The 18,096-nt window shown below is 35.7% G+C and overlaps 2 protein-coding genes across 7 annotated transcripts in view; one reads left to right on the forward strand and one right to left on the reverse strand.

Annotated features, from left to right (window-relative positions):
• The window catches only part of LOC123541703 (low-density lipoprotein receptor-related protein 1-like), a 113,027-nt gene that overhangs the window by 86,211 nt on the left and 8,720 nt on the right, over nt 1-18,096 (forward strand). For all 6 annotated transcript variants that reach the window (XR_008368551.1, XM_053530930.1, XM_053530928.1 and 3 more), the window contains 5 exons: nt 14,121-14,272; nt 14,741-14,785; nt 15,605-15,714; nt 16,050-16,143; nt 17,641-17,777. Coding sequence is in view for 5 of the 6 variants with exons in the window: in XM_053530930.1 (XP_053386905.1) it covers nt 14,121-14,272; nt 14,741-14,785; nt 15,605-15,714; nt 16,050-16,143; nt 17,641-17,777 (538 nt within the window). In the remaining variant the exon portion in view is untranslated. The remainder of the gene's footprint in view (nt 1-14,120; nt 14,273-14,740; nt 14,786-15,604; nt 15,715-16,049; nt 16,144-17,640; nt 17,778-18,096) is intronic.
• Nucleotides 1,468-10,828, reverse strand: LOC123541708 (ras-related protein rab-11.1-like). Its single transcript, XM_053530934.1, has 8 exons — nt 10,679-10,828; nt 8,815-8,926; nt 7,487-7,570; nt 6,355-6,448; nt 4,871-4,970; nt 3,519-3,599; nt 2,451-2,506; nt 1,468-1,865 (listed from the first exon to the last, which is right to left on the reverse strand). The coding sequence occupies exons 1-8, from the start codon at nt 10,728-10,730 to the stop codon at nt 1,584-1,586; spliced, it is 861 nt and encodes a 286-aa protein (XP_053386909.1). The 5' UTR covers nt 10,731-10,828; the 3' UTR covers nt 1,468-1,583.

The raw sequence follows: 18,096 nt of genomic DNA on the forward strand, positions 1-18,096 counted from the left end.
AATTCCGAGGTACTTGCGCAAGAATAAGTCTTACACTTCATAAAACATGACTATAATTAGCATGTTATTTGGGTTAATTTTGTCACAAAACCTGTCCTTTGTCAGTACCAAATAAAGTACCTCAGAACGCCCTGAACACATCAGATGGATCCATTGTTTTCAAAATTTTCCGGGGGAGCATGCCTCGACCCTCCTAGTTTCTCTATACACTACTAATATTTTCGCGCTCCCTCTAACACCGAATCCTGTATCCGTCTCTGCACCATCCCCACAGATCGTCCTAGAAAAAGTGCCTCCCTACATTTTAGCCTCTAGCTACGGGTCTGTAATCCTTATGGGGATTTGAACTCTTGCTTTTTATCCGTACCTATTTTTCCATATACTTAGAGGACAGTCAAAATGAAACAAATATTGATATTTACTTGTCAGGTATTGTACAAGCAATATTGATTATTATTATATCAATTATCATGGAACGGATGCGTTCTCGCGTTTGCACGGTAATCACGTTATCATTAGTAACATTCATGCTATGATCGGTCAATGGAGGCTCCTTGGAGCGTTGCAAAATGAAAATCACGTATTGCAAAATTAAAATCACGTATTGCAAAATTAAAATCACGTGTTGCAAAATGAAAATCACGTTGTAAAATGAGAATCACGTTGTAAAATGAAAATCACGTTGCAAAATAAACTCACGTTGTAAAATGAGATGTAAGTCGATTGATGGGTTCGTCATGAAGATTTGCAAAGTTTAGGAACAAGAGCTTGAAAGTAAGAGGCATTAACCACTCAGTCAAGGCAAGCACAGTGGTTATGTGTGTTGTCAAAGTTAATAACCTTGTAAATGCTTCGTCGTATTGGTGTTGGCTTCCAAGCATATCTATTGTCATAGCATATAATATGTTCGTTTGAATTATTAATTTGAAATTAATGATATTTTCGCAATGTTAGCCATAGCGTTTCCTGGTTTTCTCTATGCACTCTGATTTCCACTAAGTCTTGTACACAGTAGTAAAAAAATAGAAAGATACGGAAAGGGAGATGTGAATAAGGAATTGTTTTATAACATACAGTGGTGTCAGGGGAGCAGTGGTGTAGTGGTTGAGATGGCGGTCGCTCAACCAGGGGATCGTGGGTTTGAACCCTACTGGGGTCACGGCCATGCCTACTAAAATGACACTAGTTCTGGTTTTCCAGGGAGAGCACTCAAAAGTAGATAACTTTTAGCCTGTTAAATTTCTAAAATGGACTGGTCCATCATTCAACTTGGGGAATACCATTTATCATTCCTAGGGATGTTCATGGAAAATGTACTGACTGAACAAAGTCGCAAAGGCAGAATCACTTGCCGCCAGAAGGCTAAAGGTTTAAATAAGCCTGAAGAGTTCATCACAGTAATGCTGAAATAAATTAGTATAAACTAAAATGAACTAAACTAAACTGAAGGTATTACATGAAAAGCAATACGATAAGCATTTATTTATTTTCAATTGCATATGCATGCATATATATTATAATGTATTAGATAAACAATTTTAATTTGAAAGTCGTATATTCACAGCATAGCATATATCAGCATATCATTTTCTTACACTTTTTGACTGTGCTGTTTTAAAATCTATTTTTCTTGTTTCTAACCGGTTTACTTTTGTTTCGAGCTCTTCCATCTTTTTACACATTTTATCCATAGTATTTTCTAATTTGCCAACAACTTTAAATTGTTCTTGCAACTGACCAATCTGTTCAAATAGTTTTTCCGCCCAGACTGGAATATCTTCACCTAATTCAGCCACTTTTTCCTCAGCTTCATCTTCATGAACACTTCGACCGTCCAATCCGCATTCAACTTTAACGGCATTCATCTGCAAGTTATTATAATATAAATTATCATTCTCCTTAAACTGCCCCGCCATATATACAGAAATGTTTGCTCGATAAAATAATTTCTTTACGATATACATGTATTACCGTTTCAATACAAATAGAAGACTGTCCCAATAAAAACGGAAACCTTACACCAAACATTGATAACTTAAAAACGTATTACATCATATCAATATGAAATGTCCTGATTCAATGTTATTAGGAATTAAATCCTTCATTTTTAAATGCATACGCACGTATCAGAAAAAGTATGATATTTTACAATAACTTGCAAAAGCAACTACTCAAAAATCAGAATGATTCATCTTTGGTCGACTGATTATAGCCGCTGATTTTAAATCACCTGCCACCTCTCAGGGCGTCATGTGAGAAGCTGTCCAAAAGACATGTCAAACGACATGCCAAATGACGTGTTATGATTGATAATGCGGCTTTAAAAACACGGAAACCAACAACCAAAACAATCAACTTAGTAGTTCAATTGTACATATAGTCCCATGAGATCTTAAAATACGCATGCGCGAGTTTATTCACACTAACAATATGCATATCAATGCGCTTACATTAGATGGGATTTCATCACCTGCTTCTAGTCGACTGCTTACTCTACTGTAAATCTCTGTAATAGATAAACCGGGAAATGACACAGATAAGCTAAAAGAAAAGGAGGTAAAATGCTGACGTGGTTCTTTAGTCTCAAATGTTTCGATTAATATTTGCAACATATTTGAAAACGATTACGTTAGCTTAAAACAGAAGCTTTATTTTTAAGCTACATATCAGCAAATCAGATATTGCGTGTTCCGCTTTGTATTTGTTAAAAGAAAACAAAAATCGACATTTCTCTAGTTCTCTAGCACACATTTCGCCAAAGTGACTTATATTTCTTTGAATTTTTCATAATTGAATATTATAATACTATCACATATGAGTTTTATTTACCTAAACTGCACCGTTTTGTTTTTGTTTTTGGTTTTTGTGAGGGGATGTCTTCTTCGAAATTTTATACATTCATTTTAATACTTTTTCATATTTCGGGAAAATAACATGTTTGATGACATGATGTAGAATTCAAGGTAAGCGATCTTATGAATGCCAAATAGAAAATATGTTTTCCTTAGATGTACTATTGTATAAATCTACATGTGTCACCCTTCAAACAACTTTATGATATATTCTCACACAGATAAATGAGTATCTAAGCACAATAGGATGAAACTGCTTCATTTAAAAGTCTTAAAATGTATACGGATTCCTTTTCTGACGTGCTCATTGACAGGGCGTTACCGGCATGCAACTTTTTCTAAGACTCACTAGCGTCTACTCAAATGACGATATTTCGTACTTGCCAACGGTGTTAGTCACCATGTATTAGATTTTACAGGACTACTTTCATTGGACTACTTTCATTACAGGACTATTTTCTTTGGACTACTTTCTTTGGACTACTTTCATTACAGGACTACTTTCTTTGGACTCCTTTCTTTGGAATACTTTCATTACAGGACTACTTTCATCGGACAGCTATAAATACTGACTTATTCACATTATTTCATATCAAGAACACCCTAAAAAGTGTTCTAAATGCATTTCTAAGATGGAAAATAGTTGGTAGTGGGTAATTTATATACCTGTTAACAACTTTCCAAAAGCCTCATCAACATTCTTTGACGTTAGTGCTGAAGACTCTATAAACTCTAAGCCGTGTTTACCTGAAGACATCAAAAAAAAAAAAACAAATAAAAAAAAAATAAACAATCTTTGTAAAACTAAGTACAACAATCCTGTAGGAACAGTCAATTTCCAAGAACGCAGCACTTCCAAAACAAAACCTTACAGCTGTAAAATCAGAATTTTTTGCGAGAGTTTTAATTTCACTATATTCGCAGGACCGTATATCGCGACATTCTCGCATACCAGAGGTCTACCGTGGTTCCCCGGATGAACCTCTGGCACATTTCGCCGAAATTTATGGTTTGGTTACAATACAGGTAAAACGTTTCAGCCAATCAGCGTCGTTTCGCGACAAATCGTAGCGAACCAATCAAAATCGTCCGTGAAAAGCGTGACCGCGTCCTTTCCGTATTATCGAGGGAATACGATGTCCATTTACGACGAATATTATTATTTCTTGATGTAAATCTCTTAACGTCGAATTACATGAATAAATCTTTATTTATCGCAGTCATGGAATACAGCCTTTATCCATCGTAAGCAAGTATCTTGTTTACATATTTTTTGAAGTTTCAATTCGGAGTTCCAAATAATGGCGAACAATGATTGGCTGAAACCACTCCCGATAGTAATTACGAGTGCGCATGCTCACCAAGTAAACGATGGAAATAAATCAGAGGTTCGTCTCGGGATTTTGACGAACCTCTGATGGATGAGAATGATATCGCGATAATTAAACCTCGCGTAAATATCCGCTATAAGTGTAATTCAAATTCAAGTAGGGTACCATTTTTACAATTTCGCGAATACTTTACCTCGCTAATTTACTCAAAATTTCAATTCGCGCAATTTTGACCCAGCAAAAATATGTGCCTTTACAGTATCTGTGCAGGTATGGATTGTAGACAGACATATTGACATAATACATACAGTTTTCGTTGTTGTTATCGTTGTCAAAGAGCTTAAAGTCACACCGGCATAGGTAAAGTCATATGGCAAATTTTCTAGCTTTCATGGAGTTTGTTTGTTTTGGATTTAATGCCCTTTTTCGACTTTGATGGAGGAAGAAAGCCCCCAGATATCTGTTCGGGCATTATTTCATCACGGATGGGCAACTTGGTCGAAGTAAGTGACATTAAAAACATGGTTATGGAGGTCCCGGAAAACAGAGATAATCGATCAGTAAACCGCGATAACCTTACAATTTTACGTATTTCGCTATTGACATACGTAAGCTAAAGCTTTACGCATCGTGAAACAAAATATTTAAAATATTTATTGTTTTTATTTTTAATAGTATTTATTTTACTTGCGTATTCATTGGCTTCTTTTGTTGGTATTTCTCTTTTGCCTTCCAAATCCAATTTATTTCCAACTAAAACAATTGGCACTCCTTCCTCTGCATTATTCTGAAAGAAGGTCAAAACATAAATGAGCCGTGCCATGAGAAAACCAACATAGTGGATTTGCGACCAGCATGGATCCAGACCAGCCTGCGCATCCGCGCAGTCTGGTCAGGATCCATGCTGTTCGCTAACAGTTTCTCCAATTCCAATAGGCTTTAAAAGCGAACAGCATGGATCCTGACCAGACTGCGCGGATGTGCAGGCTGGTCTGGATCCATGCTGGTCGCAAACCCACTATGTTGGTTTTCTCATGGCATTGCTCAAATTAAGTTTCAAATTACTGGCTTTATGGAATACGTTTCACAGGAGTCACCATGGCCTTTGCCAACACATGCATGAACTGCGCGCGTGTCAAAACTTATAATTGAGACGTGCCATGAGAAAACCAACATAGTGGCTTTGCGAGGTCATGATCGATCTGGACAGGATCCATGCCGTTCGCTAACGATTTCTGTAATTGCAACAGAATTTGAAAGCGAACAGCATGGATCCTGACCAAACTGCATGGATGCGCAGGCTGGTCTTGATCCATGCTGGCCGCAAAGCCACTATGTTGGTTTTCTCATGGCACGGCTTATTATTTTAATTGTTTCCTTTGAACACAAATGGATCCGATTAATATTTGGTTGCGTCTGTTGTCAATCATTTTCACCTTGGTTTACAAAATGTATTCTAAATTGTCAACAGATATGGGAATTCTAAAAATTGTTCTGCTTGTCCGATTTTGCGCTGTTGTTCCATAGTTTTTACTTAATATGCGATGGTGCACTGGTATCCAATAGTGTTTTTGTGTGATGTTACGCGGATGTTCAGTAATGTTACTAATACGATGCTGCGTTGGCGATCAAAGTGTTGTTTGCGCGATCCTATATGCTGTGCTGATTTTCAAAGTTTAACTTTCGCGATTCATCGCTGGTGATACATAGTGTTACTTATGCGATGCAGCGCAGTGCTCAATAATGTTAATTATGCGATCCTGTACTGGCTTTAAACGTGTTATTTTCGCGATGCTGCGCTGGTGTTCAATATGGTTGCTTATGCGATGCAGCGTAGTGCTTAATAAAGTTATTTATGCGATCCTGTACTTTCTTTCAAACGCGATGCTGTGCTGGTATTCAATAGTGTAACTTATGCGATCCTGTACATGTACTGGCTTTCAAAAGTGTTATTTTCGCGATGCTGCGCTAGTTTTCATAAATGTTACTTTTGCGATGCAGCACTGTGTTCAATAGTTGTACTGCCTTTCAAAAGTGTTATTTACGCGATGGTGCGCTGGTGGCCTGTGTTCAATATTGGTATTTGTTTGATGTGGCACTGCTGTTCATACCAACATTATTTAATGCAGATAATATCTAACTTACGGTTGAAAAATATGATATACAATTACCTTTATTTCAGTAATCCATTTTTCAACACTGGTATAACTTGATCGGTTTGTAATGTCATAAATGATTAAAGCCCCGACTGCTCCTCTATAGTACCTGACAAACAAACAAATACAACCATACTCAAAATGACATTGAAATATTTGTCTGATATTAAATAAAAGCTGTTGTTATTTTCTGTCAAACACCATCTCCGTAATTATACTGTTCAAATTTAAGCGTCCGAATAGTCATTGTGGTTTTGAACTTTAATTTGAGATGTAATAAACATGTCGACTTAGACGTAACGTAAACCGGTTTCTTTTATGATTGTCTCTTTTAAAACACGCTTACGCTAGAATGACGTAAGGTTAACGTGCGATGACGTCAAAGTTTTTGTTTTGTTGCGGCCAAGAAAGAGCGCTACCATACTTTATCTACTGTTTTAGATTAAGAGCATATTAGAATCGAAATTATTTATAGCAAAAGAGTGTTTAACACTTTTTATATACTCGGGCGGTAATACGTCGTACAAATAATTTCACGAGGGCGCAGCCCGTCGTTTAAGCGTCCATCTGCATAAATAGTGTTAAAACACTCTTTTGCTATAAATTATTTCTTAATTCAACTTAATGCATCTTCGAGAATAAATCGCATAAAACAGATATTAGCTTACTTTTTTACAAGTTATATTTTGTATCATTTACATTAGACCCAGTACAGAAAATAGGTACAAAAAATATAGCACAAATAAAAATCGTTATAAATTTTCCATATCCATAACTTAATTCTGACATCAGGAATTTTAACTGACCAATCAGAGAGCTGCATTTTCAAGGACCTGCCAATTTCTACTTGGGTTAAATGACGTATTTTTACAAAGAACACGAGGTGCTTTAGAAATAAGTCACACATTTATTCAGAAATCAAATTAAACTTTTGACTGCACATGCCACAGACGATGCAAAAAAAAAATTCGAAGTTTGGAATATTATATGGGTTTATTACTTTGAGTTTAGTTTGAAGTTTGAGATTTTACAAAGGGAGTCTATGATAAAGTCCGAGTAAAATGTAAATTGTTTCCTTCAACAAAGATATTCGGTGAATATAACCAGCTGTTTTGGAATTAATGTATGTTAGTTGAAATATACTTACGCACTGGTGATAGCCATGTACCTCTCCTGACCTGCCGTATCCCATACCTGCGCTGTAATCGTTTTTCCCTTTAAATTTACATTTCTGAAAATATATAGGTAAATTAGTTATTGCTAAATGTTTGACACGCTGTACAGAAAGAAACATAAGATGCAATAATTTCTAAATATTTAACAATAATAATTATGATATAAGGCGCGCCATGAGAAAACCAACATAGTGCATCTGCGCAGTCTGGTCAGGATCTGTTGTTCGCTTTCAAAGCCTATTTCAAATAGAGAAACCGTTAGCGAACAACATGAATCCTGACCAGACTGCACGGATGCTGGTCGCAAATGCACTATGTTGGTTTTCTCATTGTGCGGTTCAAATGGTTTCCGGTAAATTATCAAAATCATTGTCCGAGGTGTGAAGGATCGATGGCAGTTACTGCTGAACATTGCCCGGCAAGTCATCCAATCCAATAAGTGTTGTATTACTTAACGTATAAAAAAAATAGACTCAACAGTTTTATTTTTTATTTTGTTAAATATGGACCGCTCAGCACAAACTATGGATCTGCAATTGATATAAGATGTCATGCATATTCTGATTATAGTCCTTTATGTTAATTGATAGTTTTTATATGAAAAAAGGGATACTGTACGAAGGCAATCATTGCAAAAATCACAGACATCTATCAACATAAACTTCGCCCTAGTTAATTTTATGACTTTCTGCCAGTGAATATCGAGTCATATTTTATGGTTCACTAGTCAATAATTGTATAATATAGCAAAAATATTTAAGATTATGTGGTTTAGAAAATTACAAAAACATAACAGAAGTGTGAAAAAAAATGTTTCGAATGCTGTGTCTACAAACTGTTACATGAAGTTCACATATGTAGCAAAAAAAAAAATATGCCTATAAAAGGCGGACCATTACCTAACACTGCGGAAAATGGTTCCGTATACGGGAGTGTACGCATTCCGTATACACTCCTAATAAACATTCCATATACGGGAATCCCGTATTCTTTAATTGGACATTCATGTTTTTCTCACATGGATCCGTTCATTAATACTTAGCATAAATACGTTTCAACAGTTTATGTCAGTATTCAAAGTTAGGGATTGTCAAGGTCCAAAAGTATGTTTACGGCGTAGGTTTTGATCATACTTTCAGGAAAGATACCTTTTATATGATATTCGTATATTAGACATATGCACATATTTTTCGCAGTGTAATAACTTCACAAATATGCAAAACTGGAAAATAGAAGGGAAGTAGTGTCCACAATATGCATGATATATTTGAAAAATACACCAATTTGAAAGTGGTCTTACTTTGTTCCGAATTCAACCCCAATTGTTGGCCGGTATTCCGAGTTGAACTCATCTTTGGTAAATCTGGTTAGGAGATTGCTCTTTCCCGTTTCGGTGTCCCCGACTACCACCACTGTAAAGTATATGGTGAACCGATAATGGTCTTGATAATTTAAGAAACTTAGACAGTAAACCCTCTCTGAACAGACTCAGTCAAAACGAGTCTTCTATTATTTTGCATGGACGCATGCATGATATGCTTCGAAAGGATCTTCTCAAGTTCTGACTGTATTTCCGTACACATGTATATATCAGGTTCTGCTAAAACTGTAAGTAGTTCTTAGCCGTTACTTTAACACAAAGAAATGGTGGATATGAAGCAAATGCGGGTCTTTCCAAACCTTATGCTGTTGACTTGCCTCGTTTTATATAGTTAATAGAGGTTGTTCAGTAATATTTCTGTGACAATCACATTGCTTCAATCCCCCACCCCCAACCCCAACCCCAACCACACACACATACTTATGTACACCTTTTAAAAAATAGAATGAAGTGCAAAGATGTTGCAATAGAAATGAATCAATATTTCAAGTACTACTAGTTCTTATAGTGGTAGAGCGCCCACTATGAGTGCGGGAAGTCTTTGGATTTCTTCCGCTTCATACCAGACTTGAAAGATGGCACTAGTTGTTTCCTCGCTTGGTGCTATGCGTTAATAGGATAGTTCTAGTACTATTCAGTCTGGTGTCAATATAATATGACTGTGTGGGGTATCATGATGCTTAATATGGACCTGTTTATCTCGGACTGTAAGTATTTGGAATTACTTTTGTTAGCCTTTTGTTCTATGTCACAATTAATTATGAAATCACTTTTTTTTTGTAATTTGAAACATACAAAAGAGTCCCTTATAAACTGATATTAAAATGGAACTATGAAACACAAATGAAATTTTTGATAAAATGGGCTTTCACAACAAAGTTGAAAATAGCACTTTATATTAAAAAAATATATATAGATAGGGAGACTTTAATTATATTTCGGTATTTCTGTATAGTTTTATGAAACAATGAGTAACCGCATAATTATTCGTTTCTTTTATAAATATAAACTAAAACTAAATACTAAGCGAATATCGTTTTATACTTAAATGCGGAGATAATTTGTTTCGTTTAAACGCGGGACATTAAATATCATACTGTACATACATTTAAAGTGGTTCGCACAACCAATCCACCGATTGAAAATTATTATGTTTACCATTTTCAAAATACCAGACGATCGCTTATACGTGTGTTATGAATCGTTAGACAGACAGATAATTGAAAAGTTTAGTCTTTCTCCAAATGAGAGAGAAATATACATGTCAGACTGGGTTATACTGCAAAAATGAACCATAATAGTGGCATAGACATTTTGAATAAACAAAATCAAAACAAGTTAACAGATTTAATAACATGTATTGGTGTAAGTAAATAGGTTCTGTGTTAACGTTTCCTTACAGGAATGAGTATTCATTCTGACAGGTGTATACAAAAATGTATTAATATCATAGTAATAAGAAAGATCATCACAGCGAAAGTTATCATATCTTTATATTTATATACCATACTAACGAAATTTTAAAACGTGCATTCGTAGTTGCTAGAATATAACATGACGGGATAAAATCAAATTATTGTGTTTTACCTAGCATAATAATGCTAGGTGTCCCGACATAGGAAAAAGAATAATTTATACCCTATATGTTCAAGAAATAAGCAACATGCATATGTATCATACACACTTATATTGATACGCGTAAGGTTTATGATATCTCTATAATCTATTATTATATCATCAACTGCCTTTAAAGTGAATTGCCAAGGAAAATGAGAATTCTTACCTTTAAATAAATAATCATAACTATCATCAGCGTTAAAACGCGTATTATTCATTTTGAAACACACTTAAAACGAACACAGTATATGAACATAAAAGCGATGTCTTTACTTATACAAAGAGCGATATTGATTGATAAACGGGTATCGATATTTAAGCTATTGCTCACTATAGTCGTTTTAAAGGTACATCATCCTTGAATGATTTTATTAGAGAGCGGATATAATTTTGACTAGCAAATATTTGTAGGCCGTTTAATTCTTCGACAAATATTTCGTTGAGATAATTGCTAACTCTGTGTAAATGTATATTTTATTATGTATGAAGGTAAAACGTAACACATGACTATCATACTTGAATGAAAACGTGAAGCAATGTTTACGTACATAAATGTAGGAAATGTTAAAGGTATACTAGACCAAAAGTTCGGATTTGAAAATGTGAAAAGTCACTACGCACAATTTATATAAACTTAAAATTAATATATTTATGTGTACAAACAGTACTATGCATTAGATTTATAAAACAGTACACTCGTAATGCATTGTACATGCATAGCTAAATGCAGTATATACAGTATACATTAAATAACTGGAAGTATTTTCAACAATCGACACTGAATTCTGAATTTAGCTCAATATACCTACTTATATAGTTATCAACCTTTAGCCTGCTGGCGGCAAGTGATTCTGCCTTTGCGACCGGTGCAGACCAAGATCAGACTGCACGTGCAGTCTGATCATGGTCTGCACTTTTCGCTATTCAGTCAGTAAGTTTTCAGTGAACACCCCTTTGAATAATAAATGGTACTGTCCAAATTGAATGATGGACAAGACCATTTTAGAAATTTAGCAGGTTAAAGTTATATAAAGCTGTCAAGGAAGCGAAAATTTAAAGATAAAATATTTTAGTGCAAATTGGGCTTTAGATTTCTTTAACTTTCTCAGTGCTGATCAACAAACTACACAAGTTATAAAAAGGTTGTTTTATTCAAGACTCTATATACAATGTACATGGATTATTAGGCCTAAAAAAAGATTGTTTGTTTCCTGTATCTCGACCTACCCTAAAAAATTGCGGCGACCCTAAATGTTGTTTTTTTTTGTTTTTTTTTTTTTTTTTTTTTTTTTGTTGTTTTTTTTTTTTGGTTTTTTTTTTTTGCGTTGGAAAAAAAAATCGATATTTTCGCTATTATTTATACTTTTCAAGGGAAGTTGCTCTTTCATTGTAAAAAAAAATAAAAAAAAAAAAAGAAATCCTACCTACCTATCCTATTTTTTCTTGATCATTTTACCGGAAACAAACAATATTTTTTAGGCCTTATTACAAACAACTATATCAACTCACGTTTTCTCACCGTGATCAAGCGCCTCCGTGGCCGAACGGCTATGGTCGCTGGCTTCGAATCAGTTACTCCCAACCCCTGTGGCTTCGAAACCTCGCAAGGGGATATAGAATTCTTTCATGTGAGGAGGTCATTCAGTTTGCTTACGGAAGGTCGACATTTCAACCAAGGTGACCACCGATGCCTGAAAGAATTGCTGGAATGGCATCTAGGGTCTTTCTTCACCTCCCAAGCTGGAAATTCGCCATATATGGCAAATACTTGTGTCCATATGACAGCAAACAAACAGAAACATTGCGGGTTAAATAAATATTTTACTTAGTCAAATCATGCAAGTTAACCGCGGCCTTTATTTTGTAAAGAAACAAAGACCGACACTTTTTTTTTACTTAACGTAATCGGCAACAGGCACAATTTTTTTTCTGCTATATCAGAAATCACAGAAAGTTACCAATTTGGCATAGATTATGGAGACATATACATTTATAATGCATAAATTAATGCTGTCGAATATTTTACCGGTTTATTGTCAAAAACAAAAGGGGGGATTATGTTAAGAGATTTATTCATTTGTAATTCTTTGATAGCCAGAACCCCTTTAAGTCTCCTGTTTACACTTATGTTCAATATTAACCTCTTAATCAGTGAGTGTTCATCCATGCGTATGTTGCTTATTGTTTCACATATTTCACTGGAGGTAACTGGATATTTTAATTAACCATTTAAACACTTGAAAGGGATATATTTTCATGATTGAAATATAAATTTTTCAATGCATTTGATAATTGATTTCAATGAACAGACTTAAAATGGATTATTATTATAAATATCTCATTAACTTGATGCTGTTTTGCGGTATGTAATCACAATTTATTAATTAAAATGAACTTGATATATTTTAGTTTAGTTTAAACATATTTATTCCCAAAATAGAGTACATATATTTATACGTATGACATACTGTAGTGAAGACAGAACAGGAAATGATAAGAATGAAAGACAAGTCTTATAGAATTCTTCTCTTTGATATATTTTCATGACTGTATTGATTTTAAATTGTGTCCGTTTAAAATTTGTAAACATACGATAAACATATTTACGAACGTCAAAACTTGCATTAATTTTCTTTTGTGTCTAAGCCGACTGCGAAAATATTGCTTTCGACGCACGCTTGGTGATGGAACTCTACGATAAGCGTCGTTAAAAAAAGATTATTATTTTTTGCGACCAGCACGGTGTCTGGTAACATGTAAATACATGTAGTTGGGGTATTTCTTACGTGTGTGTATGCTTGTGCGTCGCCAGGTGAAAGCCTATTTATAGTCGCCACCCGTAACTCACATGGGGAGACTCAACAAAAATTCGGTGGGAGGATCATGCACGACACTGAAGACGCGCCGATTCCATTTTTTAACTGTCAGGTGTAAAGCACTCGCAGTGTAAGTTCAAACTCACTATCACCAGTTCCCTAGTCAGACAATGTAAACCACAGGACCACTATGCCAAATCTTATTTTACCTCTTCGTATAACCTTGTAAATACTGCCATCCAAGCAATTTTCACTTCTTTCGTATGAAGCGGCCGGAAATCGAACCCCCCGTCCCCCACACTCTTTGCGGATACTACCATTGAGCTATTGAGACGGTTATAAGCTTTCAATGTAACAAACAAATCGAGGGGTGAATGCGAAACAAAACGTCTAAGTACATATAAATAAAGAAGAAATTAGGCTTCTTTCGCATACACCCCTCGAAATATCCTCCCAGATAAAGGGGTATAAAGGGGTGAGTGCGAAAGACGTCTAAGTGCATATAGATAAAGAAGCAAATAGGCTTCTTTCGTATTCACACCCCCCCCCCCCCCCCCCCCCGGAAATATACTCCCAGATAAAGGGGTGAGTGCGAAAGACGTCTAAGTGCATATAAATAAAGAAGCGCCTAGGCTTCTTTCGCATACACCCTTCGAAGTATCCTTCTAAATCGAGAGGTGAATGCAAAATACGTCTAACTGCATATATATAAAGAAGCACTTCTTCGCATACACCCCTCAAAATATCGTCTAAGTGCTTATAAATAAAGAAGCACTCTTCACATAATTTCAGGAATGGTATCACGCATCGCTGGATACAGCTACACTGGTGAACGATCAATTAGAACATCGGTTTTAAGCTCCTTTTCATACGACAGAATGGCGAGACCCAATGATTCCACTAAAGCCAGCGTAGGATACAATCTGCTGTCCATCAATGATGTGGTGGGTTTAGTTCGTATTAATTTGTTTAAGCTCGATTTTAATGAAAGCTTCAAGCTTATAGGAACCACTCTCGAGTCCGCTTCCTAGAAAATCCAGTACTGGTGTCATATGAGAAGTCATGGTCGTGACCCAAGTGAGGCTCGAACCCACGACCCCTGGATTGAGCGGCCGACACCTTATCCACTAGACCACCGCTCCCCAGTGGTGGCCGGTTTCGCACACAATATTTTTTATCATTACAATTTATAAGATTTCTAATTAAATTATCAATCTTCATTGAGCCCATCTCATTTTTTTAAGTACTGACAATGTATATTGGCAAAAAAGTACCTTTATACCGAAATAAAAGGTAAATTTGCTAGGCTAATTGTTCCGGTCACTTTTTAAGTTTCAGAACTGCTTACTGTAAACAGTAATGATAACCACCAAATTATACTCGCTAACATTTGCATTTTGCTTTGATTTCAGGACATCGACAAGCAATCCTTCTCCTGTACCGGTTGGTTTACGGTTGTAAGTATGAAAACTTTGTGTAATTTCGTCTTTTTTTTCTACTGTAAACTCAGAAAATCGCGCGAGAAATTTATTTTGGCTATTTCTTCGTTTTCACGTACACAAATACTTGCAAAAGCATTAGTATTGTTATGCCCCGCCAGATGGCCATATATCGCGTAAATTTATTCCAATTTTAGATTTAACGAAATTTTAGCCTTGCGAAAATATCTGAGTTTACAGTATTTGTTTGTGATATACATTAAACTTTCTATTAAAAAAAAAAAAAGCATTTAAAGCGTCAGCTATACTACGAAGAATATTGTTTTTCAAGTAAAATCTGAACACTGTTTATGTGGGTATTTTGATTATTATTTTACTGGCAACAGAGCAGAAGTAAAATGTTATTGTGCATGTTATTTTCGAAGCCTAGGTATACTTTGAGATTTAAGGAAGTCAACGGAAAATATTTAAGTCAATTTCAATTATCAGTCACATTTTCTCAATGTTTCTTATCGCAGTCACTCCACATATTTCATATTTTCGTCATTGTTACAGGAAAAAAGCTTGCATAACCTTCCCTCCAAAACTTCCAGTCTGTTTTCTGTGTTTATTTCAATGTAAATAAAAATTCCTACATACAGCTATAACATACGTGTGTTCAATTTAACCCTTATCCTGAATGGCGAACAGTGCAGATCATGATCAGACTGCACGGATGTGCAGGCCGATCATGATCTACACTGGTCGCAAAGGCATAATCAGTCTTGTTCAAAATGATAAGGGTTAAATAGCAAAACGTTAAATTGATAAATTATGTTATTTTCTGGTTATTTACAGTTGTGGACTGACGACCGTTTGATGTGGGATCCTGTCGTTTATGACAGCACAGAGTACATCCATGCGCTCGAAACGGAAATATGGAAGCCAGAAATACTTATCAGCAATGCGTAATATATCTTTTAACCTTTAAAAGCTGCATTTATTGCAGAAAAATGATACTAAAATCAGCTTCAGCGAGCTTTGTAGGCAATTTAAGAAGAAGAATTATTTTATGGTGAAATTGGCGATAAGTTTCATTATTGTTTTGATAGATACACTTTTTACGGATTGTCAGTGGAACTATCCAGGTGCCCGCTTATGGCCGAAATTCTGCGCGATGGAGCACCTGAGGTCTTCCTCTATTAAAAACCAAAAGTCGCCATATCATGGCATATGGCTTATAATATGCCTGTGTAACGTTAAGCACAAAGAAAAAACGGAAATGTTTTTTTGCATATTACAGACACGAAAATGTCGGTCTGGTGAGTGATGACCATCTCATATACAGGATCAAATATACCGGGGAGGTGGAATGGGAACCACTACTGTCATCAACGGTATAAATACATTTGTAATAATACCCTGAAACTCGATATGTCGGACACGACTATCTCAAATTTCCGGCTGTCTCGGGACATTTTCAAGTCATGTCCCGTGCACAAAATTTTATTTTAAGTCGAATTTCGGTTATCTCGAAGTAAAACGTTCGATCTATTGGAATTTGAGATTCCGAGTTTCAAATGTACATGATAATTGAGCCATGCCATGCGAAAACCAACATAGTGGGTTTGCGACCAGCATGGATCCAGACCAGCCTGCGCATCCGCGCAGTCTGGTCAGGATCCATGCTGTTCGCTAACAGTATCTGTAATTCCAGTAGGCTTTGAAAGCGAACAGTATGGATCCTGACCAGACTGCGCTGCTGCGCTGGTCTGGATCCATGCTGGTCCCAAAGTCACTATGTTGGTTTTCTCATGGCGCGGCTCATATTATTTTCTGTTTTGTGAGTGTATGTATGTATATAAGTTAATCAATAGACACGCTTCTGATTGCATCTCCTACAGAACATTGATTGTGGGTAGTATTACAAGATACAGAAGACGGTCCAATGCTAGTAAAATCACATAAATGATACTCTTATCCGACGTACTGTAGATTGAATTAGTGTAGATTTTTATCAGCAATACCTTGGTCATCAACATTATTACAGTATTAGGAATCCGAAAAACCTGAGTGTTTTTGTTTTAGAAACATACCGCTTAAGATCAGCGATCTTTCTTATTTTTCGCAAATGGGGAACTGTACATTTTTATCGAGGGCGTTTGCAAATACATTTATCCCCGATGTTTTATTTTATACTTAAGACGGAACTTGTTCAAATCAGATAGATATCCATAAATCCAGTAAAACACATTAATATGATACAAGTAATCTATTCTGAACGCTTAACTAGAAGAACAAACAGCGTCTGTCTCAGTAAAAAAGCTGTGTTTGAGCACTAATTGTTTATAACTGATGTAAAAACATGTACCATCCATGTTGCTGTCAGTTTGTTTGTTTTTTTATTTTTTATTTTTTTTTTTTTTTTTTTTTTGCACGTGAGGAAGCAGTTGAAGCGGAGCATTTTGGAGAAAAAAATTCGACACAACATTTTCCTATTAAGAAATGTCCCAACGCATTTAGATGTCTATCTGGATTTAAAGATGAAGAATAACACGGAAAAGAAAAATGAAAAGCAAAAAATTAACTATATGAATATCAATTTATAAATTTAAAAAAAATTAAAATATGAGAAAAATTGAAATGAGCCTCGCCATGAGAAAACCAACATAGTGCATTTGCGACCAACATGGATCCGCGCAGTCTGATCAGGATCCATGCTGTTCGCTAACGGTTTCTCCAATTGCAATAGGCTTTGAAAGGGAACAGCATGGGTCCGTGCAGTCTGGTCTGGATCTATGCTTGTCGCAAAATGCACTATGTTGGTTTTCTCATGGCACGGCTCTAATATATGTTTGCAACCATTAAGGAGCATTATGGGTGTTTATGTTTAGGTCGATTGCAGCGTTGACGCGACCTATTTTCCGTTTGATACCCAAGAGTGTTCTATAGAACTTACAAGTTGGGGCCTCCCTGATACAGAACTGAAGCTTCAGCTGCTATGGACAGACGTTGAGAAGGGGGAATTCAGGTAAGTTTCGATTGAACATCTTTGCATCTCAACAGTTTTGCATGTTTGTAGGATTCTGAACCAATATTGCAGTATCAAGCATCAAATAGCCAGGTTGGATAGCTCTAAAGTCTTCTTTTTTTTTTAAACACGTTCCCTGATTTGAAATGGAATTTACGCATCGTATTGCACATAGTGTGTTTTTGGTGAATGTTTTATATTGCTGTGCATTTAAATGTGTTAGAGTAACGTTAATGCCGCATAAGTATTGATGCTTTAGAAATAAAGAAATTAGACTCATAAAGTAACAGTTCTTTTCTGGTTATATAGCAGTAATTCG

The sequence above is a fragment of the Mercenaria mercenaria genome, chromosome 19, assembly GCF_021730395.1.
Source record: "Mercenaria mercenaria strain notata chromosome 19, MADL_Memer_1, whole genome shotgun sequence".
NCBI classification, from domain to species: domain Eukaryota; kingdom Metazoa; phylum Mollusca; class Bivalvia; order Venerida; family Veneridae; genus Mercenaria; species Mercenaria mercenaria.